At 35.5% G+C, this 12,931-nt stretch overlaps 1 protein-coding gene across 1 annotated transcript in view; it reads left to right on the forward strand.

Moving 5' to 3' along the window:
• The first annotated feature begins 279 nt into the window (after positions 1–279).
• Positions 280–12,931, forward strand: part of dnt (tyrosine-protein kinase Dnt) — a 37,714-nt gene continuing 25,062 nt past the window's right edge. Inside the window, exon 1 of the mRNA XM_090102584.1 lies at positions 280–707. Within this exon, the coding sequence (XP_089958710.1) occupies positions 617–707 (91 nt within the window). The 5' untranslated portion in view covers positions 280–616. The remainder of the gene's footprint in view (positions 708–12,931) is intronic.

Raw genomic sequence — 12,931 nt, forward strand, 5'->3', positions numbered from 1 at the left:
GTCTCCGCTGACGAGTAACAACAAACTGAACAAGACACCAACGTGTGAACGCTGTTTGTGGAGCGCGCCAAGATCCTTTGATGTGTGCACAAAAAACCGACAACATTCGGTTGGCCTGCCAATATTGGCGCCAATTATGCTAATGAAGCCAACATACCGCCAAGTGGCTCTCTACACGTTGGCCCAACCCGTTGGCCCAACACGTTGGCCCAATGTGTACTGCCACCATGACAGCGAGCGTCATTTACGAAAGCCAACCCCGTCACCCGTGTCGTGTTTGAGGAACCAGTTTAGTTTTGATCACTTGACGTGTAGGTAGTGTCGATCTTTTTCTGTGCATAACAATTTGATTATGATTGTTTACAATCGTAATTTGTGGTAATAACATTACAAAAGAGAATTTTCGTGAATATAGTCAAAGACTTGTGAACTCAAATAGCGCAGTAAGGTCGTTTGTGTTAGTTTTCATTCGAATTTGTTCGTTTTAACGAGTGTATCTTGTGTCAGAGAGGACTCGATGTTGGACGGTGGATGAAAATGTGAAACAAAATGTGCCGGTGATTGTTTGAATATATCGGGGACCAATATTACTAAAGCTAGAAATTAAATTAAGACAATGAGGTGGTTTGTGTATCTTCTGTTGTTGCCAGCGTGCTTCGCGCATTTGAACGTTTATCTCAGCAGTGAAGAAGTATGGAGATTACTGGGTAAGTTACAAAAAAACCTCTCTCTCTGTTCTGGTCTCTGGACATAAGTATCTCGTATTTATATGAAAAAAAAAATACATACCTAGATGTAACGTACCTGTACCTACGTTATATTATTTTGTAAATAATGGACCAAACTGATAAAAAACTTACCTATCTGATTTTAAAGATTTAATATTGTAATTATTGTGACAATACCTACAATTCCTAATTTATTTTATTAAATTTACAATTTCGTAAAACGTTATCATAAAACTTCCATCTCCAAATTACGTATGAACAGTTAACGTAACGGCACCGGTTTCCGACTAGCCTCCTCTATCCGACCATTTTGATTTTTATTTGATAAAACGTTTAAAATACGCGCGACACTCATGAAACGGAAGGCTTTCGATCCAATCACTTATCGTACGTCATTTGTAAAAAATTGGGTTTAAAATTTTAACCGACATTTCGTCAATCCAACAAAAGCTAGGCGAGGGTGTAGTTTGTATTGGATTGAATGTGAAAAAAACATAAAACGGTGAAAATAAACATGTGGATTTTTACGCTAAATACTCTGATAAGTTTGTGGTTAATTTACTTTAAACGTTTAATTGGTGTTTTAAATTATTAATTTTAAAATATAAATGAAAAGATAGCGTGTTTTTATACGTTTTTTTGGACAAATAATTATGGACGGAATGAGGAGCTTGTCAAAATAACAACATTCCGAAATCCGACCGAATCGGTCGGTAAAAGGAATTACGCACTTTTTAAAAGAAGGTAATTTTCTATTATGCATGTTGTTTTGTGGAGGTTTCGTATTAAATAATTTATTCTAAACGCTATGCTTATATACAACACCTGTATGCGACCAATGCTAACTTTAATGGATTATTTGTAATATTCGTTTTAACTGACACTCTTTTTTGATTTTTTTGTTATTCATTTACAAAGACCGGTCTGGTTTAAAAACCCTATATTTTACGTTTATGACACATAATTGCATAACTACGAAATTGTGAGATCTTTATAAGTGTACATATGAAATAGAAATGAACTAAAAATGAATATCAATTTCGGTTTAGAGGCTTTATTACGCAAATGTAGGTTTGGTCGGAATCTAGGTGCGATATAATTTCCCTGTTTCCGTCCAACTGGGTTGCTTTTGCTTGCGCTGTGCTTGAGTGAAATTGCATGCGTTTATTTCAGGTCATCATCATGAGTGATAAAAAAGAGGCTGAAGTATTCTCATTAGCTGAAATAATACTTTTGGTGAAATGGATTTTAGAATTGGGCAAAGTAGTCAATGGGACATTCTAAATTAGTGTGGATGACCAGTGAGCTACTACAGTCTAACATAGAGTTAATAAATGCTCAAATATTATTTAAAACTAGCGGTCCGCCCCGGCTTCGCCCGTGGTACATATTTAAAATATCTCTCCATAAGAACCATCCTCGTACTTCAAGTAATATAATAAAAAAAGAATTATCGAAATCGGTCCACGCGTGATGCAGTGAAAAGACGAAACGGGTTTTTACGAATTTCCATTGTATTTCTATTATCATAAAGTTGATTTTAGTAGAAAATATTTGGCTGGTCGGAATCTAGCTACTCAGTGGTCGGAAACACGTGCATTTGTACTCAGTCGGTCGGAAAATGGTGCTTTCAGTTAATTTCCAGTCGTGACAGTTAAAATCCAAATTTAAGTAATAAAAAGCTATTATGAAATACAATTATGTGCATATTTTAAAATATAAGTTCGTAATCTTTCATAATATCATTTTTTCTTATGACCTCTAGAGTATTTAATTTATCTTTTAAAGGATTCATTTAGCCGTATCAATCAGTGGTCGGAATTCGGTGCCATTACGTTATACATACTACATACTACCCATAGATATCTAAATAACAAGACGTCATACCTTATTAATTAATATATAAATAAAGTTAATTGCCAGTAAATTTTACATGCACGCAGGTTATAATCGTAAATTAGGTATTATAAGTTTGCTAACTTTTTGACGCATTTCTGTAGATGTAATATAATCTGTATGCACTCGTTATCAGGATTATGATAAATCGATATCACTGTGATAGGAGCATGTGACAGCAACGTAGGTATCTTACCTATTTTTAGTTATAGGTACTGAATTTATGATAAACAGATAGCTCACTAGAGCCTTATCCCAATGTATTCTTGAATATCATAAATTAAAAAAAAAATCGGTACTAGAATATCACACATTTACACTTAGATCATTAAGGGCCGATTTTTCAATGCTTGGATAAAACTTATCCATTAAAATATTAAAATGTCACGTAAACTGTCAAATACGGGCAATTAAAATACGTTTTGTAAATGATCTAAGCATTTACACATTTATATTAGTAGGTACAAAGCTGAAGGTATAAAGTATTTAATACTAAATGTACCTATGTAAGTACTTAGTTACCTATCTAGGTACGCTACTAATTCCGATTTCCGACACAAACTTCAATGAATCACAATAATTTAATGAGGTAGGTAAGTAAGTAATCGTAATACCTAATATACCTAATATAACTAATAGCAAAAATATTAAAGATGATGAGCTGGATGGTACACGAGAAATTACCTATAGATTATTTTATCGTGTTATCTTCAGCGAACCTGCAAAAGTGGAATTTAAATTCTTTTGTTATTTCACGCCAATTTTAAATTCAATAGACATTAGCACCCTGATCCAAATTTAATCCGGCTTAAGATTTTCGTTATTATTGAAAATGGCGACAAAACAGGCCTTCTTGAAATATGGCGTGTGGCGAACTACAATAGCCATTATTTGGTATTTGTTATCTTATTTTCGATCTTAACACCTGCTTGCAAAGGGTTACAATGGCTTATCAATATAAGTTTAAAGACGTGGACAACACATTTTATTTTGAATTGCAAAATAACTGGTTACAAAATTTTCAAATTAATTTTACGATATAAAACAATTCTAATACATATGCACCTATCAAACTTTTGTATGAAACTTGACACAAAATATAATATCTATTAGGTAGGTACTAATACTCCCTAAAACAATACTTTACCTTGTTTTAGGTTTAAAGGCTTATTACACTACCCGATATGAAGGGCCCTGCATCTAGGGTGGGCGTGTTCCCTAGTTAGTGTGGCGCTTATTACACTTCTCTGCGAATTGGGCCCTAACTCAGTTTATACGCGAATGTCTAGAGAGATAAACGTATTGTTATTTGTTGCATTTTACATTATGCCGCCGTCAGTATCGAAACTTCAAAAAGTTGCTGTAGCAGTGGCAACCGTTGACGCAATAACAAATATTAAAAAAAGAAGAGAAAGATCTGGGTGAAAGAGTATTTGCGGTTACGTGAAAAGCTTTCAAATATGCAAATACTAAGCGTGCTTGAACCGGGAGTTTTAATGAATTAATTAGAGTAGGTGCAGAACAATTTGAACACTTGTTGAGTTTTAAAACAATTAAATAAACAATTGATTTAAACAATTTATTTATTTGTTAACATGGCGGTGTGAGCACAAACATTTGGAACTTCCCTTTTAAGTTATATAAACCTGTAGTAGGGAAGTTTGGTGACACCTAACATACAAAAGCAGCCACTCCACGCACTAGTCGCGCGGCAACTGAGCTCCCTAACCGCCCTAAACGTTATTACATTACCCAATTTGCAGGGCGCTTAGGGAGCTAGGCAGATCGGGCAGACCCGATCGCCCTAAATCGGGACACTAACTCCCTAAGTCTTATTACACCACTCTTAGTTAGGGTCCCTAAAAATTGGGTGGTCTAATAAGCCTTTTAACTATTCCTAATGTTCTTCAGCACACTCCATATACCTAAGTACTGTTTACGTAATTGTTAATTAGTTTGGGACCAAACATTATATCAAAAGCTTGCGTAAATCAAAGATGCCTTTACGCATCTGAAACGCAGGTAAAACGCTACAAGTGTATATTTTTTGTCTAAATTCTTTTGTGACAACCTGCCGGCCCAGTTATCCATCTTTGTCACAACGACCATGCCAGCTGCCTATTGTTCTTGGTCAAAATTTGAATTAGAATTCTACAAAACTACGTACTTAACGACTCACTTCTCTTGTGTTGATAACAAAGGACCTTCTGCGTCCGCGCCTCTAGAAATTGTACCAATAAATCTTTTTGAATTAAGCATAATTAGAGTAAAAGGTGTTGTGCTAGATATAACGTTAAAAATATTAAAAAAAAGTCAATAAAAGCAGTTCACATTATTTTAGCTTCTTCTTCTGACCATAATAAAGTAGAGGCAGGTAAACATATTATCATAAATTAATATCTTTTCCATGTTCTCGAGTGAACAAGGAGTTCTCATAACAAGTGGGCATATTTTATATCAGAACTTAAAATCATAATCTAAGTTGGTCTCCACGAAGCCATATCTCGGGGCTCCATCGCACTCCGGGAGTCGTTTGTAACAAGATGACGTTTATGGTGATTCTACGGGCCAATCGAATAAATCTACCGAAATTATTCTTATTTTACTAGGGGACTAAGCTGCGATTGCATTCGATGTCTATTGAATGCTACTGAGAATTCGTTTTTGGCTTTTATGACCGGTGTGGTTTACGACTATTCGATAAATAATGATACATGAATAAGGCATATACAATATTATATTATGCACATTTTTTTAATGTTAAAAAAGGCACAGGGTGAAAAGCCACTATTCGTAGGAAATTGCCTAGACAAAAGAGTACTTTATGCTTAGAGGTTTTAATGATTACAAGTCTAATACTTAAATTACATAATTTTATCATGCATTGCCTACAGGGATCACAATAACATTTTTGACCAGATTCATATTGCTCGAAATTGCTTTCTGTCTCAAATAATAACTAAAGCAGAACATACCAGCCTATTTCCTAGATATTTTGCGCTATGAACATAAAGCAGTGCTGATAAGGGCGTCGGGAGTCGGCTCGGCTGCTGACTCGGTATCAGAACCGCATAGTTTATGGCGGAGCACTATCGCTCATCTAAATTCTCTACGTCTCGCCAAGTGTAGGGTAACACGTTCTTGCTAATATTTCCAAGGGATATTACATATTATGAATTTCGATCTTATTTCTGTAGTATGTGTTGGTTAATTTATTACGTGGAAATGTATTGCAGTGGTCGAACTGCACGGTATCTAAATTAAACAATTCCTAAATACTGTTCACTAGATAAGAATTGTTAGATGCCATAATATTAGTTGTTAAATAATACATATCTACTTGGTCTGGATGAAAAATATATTAATTCAAAGATTGAAAATTAGATGTTATTAGAACCATACAATAAAGAGAATAGTTTCAAGTCTAACAAGCGCGTAGGTGCAACGTAATGTTCCTTGAAATTATTCTGAGAGTAATAATTGTATGGCTACACTGAGATCTGTAGTTAAAAAAAAAACAATAGAATAGCTAGTTACTACCGCAGAATCAAATCAAACCGCAAAATTGTTTCGTTCAGAATTGAACGGTAATTGAACTTGTTTTATTCCTAATTTGTTAACGAAAAATAATTACCTCACGCATCTGGCGGTAAGGTGATATTTTTTCACAGTTTTGGGTTTCTTCGTGGGTAAAAAATGAAAAATTGAAGGCTGTAACACTATATCATGCTTGTATAAGGTTTCGTCTAGACACGGTAACCTCCTTCACACGGTATCTTGCATCCGTTGTCTTTCTCTTAAAAAGTGATAACATAAAAATAGGTTAATTGCCATTAATATGCATTTTAGACCTTTTAAGATTTACTTAAGTAAAAATACTTTTATGGGTTTAAAACGTAAAAACTTATCACTCTATTTTTGCTATGGAAATGTAAAGAAAGCCCACTAACAACAAAATCGTCGCGGCGTTATCTTGGAATGTTATCTGAATGGTCGATCTTGATTTTTTTTCCGACCTATGCCAATATCACTCAGTGTGTCTGCGAGCATCCTTCGTGCCTTATCCTTCAACAGTTTATTTTAGAGAACGAATAATAAAACGCGACCGGAATAGTGTATTGTTATTTTAATAAATACTATTAACGAGGAGCGCTCCATACGGATCTCGTCCCCTCAGAGCGAACTTGTTAAAGGCACTAACAATGAAATATTTCAATAACATCATCTCGCGTCGGTTCTGTATAAATACGGGCGTACGTCCTAAACTATTTTTTTATGTAAATAATGTTGACGTCCGGGGTGATGTGGAGTGGGTCCTAAATAAATTTAATTTCACGGGCGATGGGAGTTTTTAATCCATCCGCGTGTTATGTGTCATCCCCGTCGAGTGCGGCTTACAGAGGACATGATCTCGCGTGTTAGGAATAAAGAGGCTTAATTAAAATCCCATTCCGTCGACAGTTTTAATGTTTGATTTTCTATGAATATAAATTATCAAGCAGAGTCCTGTAGAGATAGCTTAGTAATGTAGATACTCTAATTTAAATCCAACTACCTGAATCACAATATATTTAAACAATATAAAGTCTAGGTACAGAGATGTTTGAAAATTGCATTACCAAAATCAAACCGTATCTCCGGATAGTATTAAATTGCAAAGGATGTTATATCGTACAGCACTAAATCTACTTAAGTTAAAGGCACTTACGGGTGCATGCAGACGGCAGAAATAGAATTAGGTGCATGGGAGCTGCGGGTTATAGCGGGATTATGCCTGTAACATGAATATGCAACTCGTTTTCAATTAGGTATAGCGGCTTAGCCGAGGCTTCGCTTTGTAAACCATTGTGATACTCCATGCGTGCATTCGTCACAACTCACAGTCGTAGCGGGAGTAAGTGACTTGACGTTTGTTTGTTATTAATTAATGCGATCCCTGATGCTTCGTTATTCGATCAAACGAGTGTCTATAGATCGCTATTGGATTTGTGCGAATTAGACATGAAGCACGCTTAATATGACTCGTCTGCGATAATACGATGATATGATGAAGTGGATATTGGGCATTTTCTAGTTTTTCTTTCATTTAAATGTTTGTTTACTTTTTAACTACCTTAATTAAAATTTATCATCTATAGTATTTTTATTGATATTTATTATTTAATCTCTTATTCACTTTTCACTTTTTGGTTGGGATTTAAAGTTTTAAATTCTTAAATGATTTAGTCATTTCCATATTGTGTATTGTGTTAACAATAACCGGATGTGATTTTTTGTTTTTCTATATCTTTTCTTATGTCAAATATATATGAAATATATTCATTTTATGTATATCCTTTTTATTACAGTTTAGTATAGTGTACAAATTTGATTTGCAAAATGCATACAATAAGTCTACATATCGTTGTTTTTAAAGTCTCTTGTAGCTCTATCAGAATAATTAAATTGTTTGCTACTCCCTTTTTGAATAGTAATAGCATAGATTATTTCTTTTATGGTATCGTAATATGTTGCAACTAGAGAATCCAATCCCGCATCAAAATCGCGATCCCGCAAGCCTGCGGGATTAAGATCATCAATCCCGCGGATCCCGCGGGATTTGCGGGATTGATTTTAATTATTATAATTTTTGTTTCATGTAATTATTTAAAGAAAGAAAATACACACAAATATTTTTAATTATTCTTATCAACATGAAGCAAAGTTATCACTTATATTATAAATTAAATATAATGATGTTTAAGACAATACAATATTCACAATATTTCACGTTTCATATTTAAATTTTTATTTGAAATAGAACATATTCATTGGTTTTAGAGGCATTTAAAATCAGCTTATTTTTTTTATGAAAATACTTTCGAAGAAATGATAAAGTATCTAACGTTTCATCTTTTAGATTTGATCTTATCTTGTTGCATAAATAGCCAGCGGCGGAAAAAGCACGCTCGGCTTCCACACTTTTAGGCGGAATTGACTTTACATAAGTATAAACAGCTTCCAAATACTTCCCCCTATTCCCTCCACATTCAAAAAGTGTCAATATCAAATCAGTTGAATTATCTCGAGTGGGTACACGCACAGCAGCTCTAGACTCTGCCACCCATTCAGTACGCGCAAAGTTAAATCCCCGTGCGCCGTAGCCCGTAGGGGAATCCCCAGTCATAGAGTACCTACTGGAACCACAGTATTACAATATTATTTCCTACTGGAACTGACATTGATTACGTTCCGTTCCGTCCGATAATAGTCCCGATCATCGTCTGAGCCTATTTTTCTTACTTTTTTTCAATCCCGCGAACTTGCGGGATCCCGCATGAGTAATCCCGCATTTTTGATCCCGCAAAAAAGGTGCGGGATCCCGCAGTAGCGGGATCCCGCGTTTGCGGGATTGGATTCCCTAGTTGCAACGAACTCGAATGAACTTAATAGGGATAATTCCATGCAATGGTCTGGATGAACTAATGATGTCACTTTCCACGTTTTTATTCCACTAGAAAATACGGTTTATAATAAAATAGTCCTATTATAATAAAAAATAATAAAAAAAGGTACTCATGTTCACCTTAAAAGGTTTGGAATTTCTGGTAGGTTAGAAGTTAGGACTTTCTTTTACAATTTTGAAATTAGTCTTTGTAGTTTGTACATACAATATCTCTCGTAGAATTGATTTTATACTGGTGGTCTATACCCTATAGTTATACTAATATAAATTGTACGTAAGTACTAACTTTAATTGCATTACCCATGTTTACCAACCGTTTTCTTTGACATATTACATCGTATGAGTATTTTAAATTGCCCTTACATTAAAAGTGTCTGTGTTCGCGAGTTGTAAGATAACTTTTTTTATCGATAATTGATATTTAATACATTTATCATTTGTGGTGTCTTTGCAGAGACCCTTTTTAACATTCCTTTAGGTCATTATAATATGCCTATCTTTCATGTAATTGTTTGCTCAGTCTTTGCGAGCCGCCGATATTAGTTCACCTATTTATTAATTCACTTCTACACGATTCTCAGTTCATTTCTTGTAGGTGCATTTTATACTTTTAACATGTAATCCTCTCGTGTCGTGCTGAAGCAATCACCGACTCTCGTGAAAGTAGGAAATGCTTGCAAAGATTAATTATTTTTCACTTGTGTACAATGATTGATTGCCATTTTAATTTTTAAGTGACTAGGCAATTAATATACCGTTACTGCTCTTTCAACGGCTAGGGCGTGTGGGAGAGCTCATAAAGCAAACAGTTTATCGATGTCGTAAGCGTATAATTATGGTTAATATGCATCTATTATTATTAGCTTTGTGTTTGAGCAAGATTTTAGATAACCACCTGGTTCTCCTTATAAGCGTTTCAGGAGCTGAACCAGATTAACCGCTTAAACAAAAGCACAGTGATTATACCTGGCCATTAGAAAACAAACAGAACGACACGCGTATCCAGGTCAGTCTACAGCTGAATAAATAGATCTTTATAAATAACGCGAAAGCTCCGTGTACACGGTACAGGCTAATTTGCTTGCAAAGCATGCGTGTCATTTAAAGAGAATTAGTTTGAATAAATAATTCGAATTTTCTTGGACTGTTTGAATAATTTATTTGCGTTTTTGTAACTGTAACTGTTGTACGGAAAATTATAATAAATGGACATAAAAACATAAGACGTGACAGGTATGTTTTTAAAATCTGGTCAAAGCAGTACCTATCAGATGTTAAGATTTCTTGAAATTGCATTAGAATAAAACGTATAAAGTGAGAAGTCACGTTACCAATACATCAGCGCTAACAATACAATATACATGCTAGAGAGACACTTTAAAATTAGTTTCCGAGTGATCGATAGTTGGTTTTATTCGGAATAATAGGTAGGTCTTCGTTCAATCACGGCACGGCTTTTGTGTTAGCCCTTGTGCGGCAATTTGCTCCAGAATGGATGGAGACGTCAACACGACAAAAAGCTTCGATCGATCAACGAGCGTGCGCGCGCGCTACTCTGCGGGTAGGTATGTGGTGTTGAGCTCGTGTCCTTTCTGCGATAGTTGCCAGTGTCGAGTATTTAACATTGTTCAACGTATTGCACGCAGTAAGTGTTTAGTAATCTCTGATATTGCTTGGTGTGTCGTACTAACTTTCCGAGAATCAGTCTAGACTGCAATGTTATTGGTCTCTTAACAAGCCTTTACTAATTTGAATAACTCTGCCTAGCGATTTTTTCAAATCTTTGAAGAGTAGATATTAAACAAATAGATATGAAATACTCCAATATTGTCGCGTCACTTGCAATTCCCATGGATATTAACATAATAAAGTGTATCTTTCGCGAGACTAAACATTACGAGAGCAAAGCATAGATTACAAAAATGTTTCCGCAGCGCATAGATGCCTTACAATTTGTTACGTGAGCCCAGGGTAGACAATACTCTTTCCAATTTCAATATAGTGTCAGAAATAATCACTTGTGAGAGCTCAGAGTCTCACGGGACGTGGGGTGAGACAATGGTTGATAAAACACCTCCAAGATGAACACGGCCCACGCTAGCACTCTGGTATCGTTATTGTAGCTTTAACTTGGACGAAAACATTACAGGAATGCTTCTCGCTCCCTTAATTTGGAAATGAGATATGGATTCCAAATAATTGCTTATTGGCAGATTATGCTTAAAGTTTAGTATTTTCTTATGAATAAATAGTAAGTTCTTAATACTAAAAAACATTAAACACACAATTAAAATATATTCCAAACGTAATTTCTTATTTTAATAACTTTGCGTCACCTTTAGCATCGCTTTTTTAATATAAAAATAGAGAGTCAATCTTGAAGGATTGCCTAAACTTTGACCCGTAGATAAGGAGGGGTAACCGGTCAGTTAACGGATACCCTTCTCTAACTGGCAAGCCGTCGGCCCGTCCCGATGTCCATCACATGCCACCGTTGACGAGTCAGTTCGAGCTCAGTTTAAAATCTGACAGCCCCCAACCATGATCGATGATCTGAGGAAGAATGCTACAGAAATAGCATTCGAGAATCGTTAACGTCGAATATTATACCATTATTTTAGTAAATATACATCGCTTATTTACGACATAACATTATCCCACGCTTAAACTAGCTTTCGTTTTATTTAATCATGGAGAGCTATTGTCTCGGTGTGTCACCATACGCCACATAAAAATATTAGGACTCCTGTTGTGATGCCACACGACTAGTATTTCATTTACCGACCGTGTTTATTCAAAGCTCAGAAATGTCACATTAGGGATAACGCTATGACAATTTAGTTTTGTATGCGCCATAATTGAATAGGCGGATGGGAAGAGCCACGTGACCCTCGGTGCTAAAGCAGAATGTGTAAATAAAATGTGTAATAAACTATTGTGTTGGTTTCACGCGCATTATTACGAGAGTGAATACTGTTATTTATGAGGGACATCACAGTAATAGCAGGTTTTGCTCTCGTATTCGCAATGTTTTGTGTTACCTGAGCTTTATCTAAATTGTTGAATGCACTTACGAGAACTAAGAAATGAACCTCATACGTTTTCGCCTCGTATCTCTTTCAGCTGTCAGTTTGTTTCTCAGTTGTATGACGCATAAAGTAACGTTGCACGATTTGAATTATATTTGTATTTTACGTCTTATCTTAGCACGATATTTTTGAACTAAAAAGCAAAAGATATACTAGCGCGTAGGTAGGACCACACACGTGCCCCACCATCTCCCCCCACGCAAATAACTAAGGCGTAACCGTTTACTATACTCACGGGTCCCTCCTACTTACTACCTACAGTTGTGTACTTTTTTATTAACATCTTCAGCTCTAATCAGGTCTAAACACGATCTACCATTATCAATACCATTCTTTCCCTCGTTAACAGCGCGATAACCTTAAGCACCTACTTGCATAGATCGAAGCTTTTTGTTTGTTTTAAGTTAAGGCGTAACTCGTTTCATGGAAATCTAGGTAAATACAATTAGTACGATGTCTAACCATGAAATTAGAAAGCTAACGTATCTCTGGAAAAAAAATACGTTCTATGTACGAGTCCAAAATATTTTACATTCAGCATTGTTATAATTAAGGAGCGTGAAATATGGCACCAGTCAATTGTGTCACAGCTTCGCGACAATACAGCGTTTAGGGAAAAGGACCCAAAACAAACAAACAGCACACAATCAAACGTATAAAAATACTCTGGCACAATGTTTAGAGCAGCCAGCACGTCATAATAAGGCAGTTGCTATTGTTACGCCGGCTGTAAATCATACAGCTCGAAAAGAATGGCACACCATAAATAAAGG

This window comes from Colias eurytheme, chromosome 6, assembly GCF_061535395.1.
Source record: "Colias eurytheme isolate Ceu_HAF_F1 chromosome 6, ilColEury1 Martin Lab GWU primary, whole genome shotgun sequence".
Taxonomy (NCBI): Eukaryota; Metazoa; Arthropoda; class Insecta; order Lepidoptera; family Pieridae; genus Colias; species Colias eurytheme.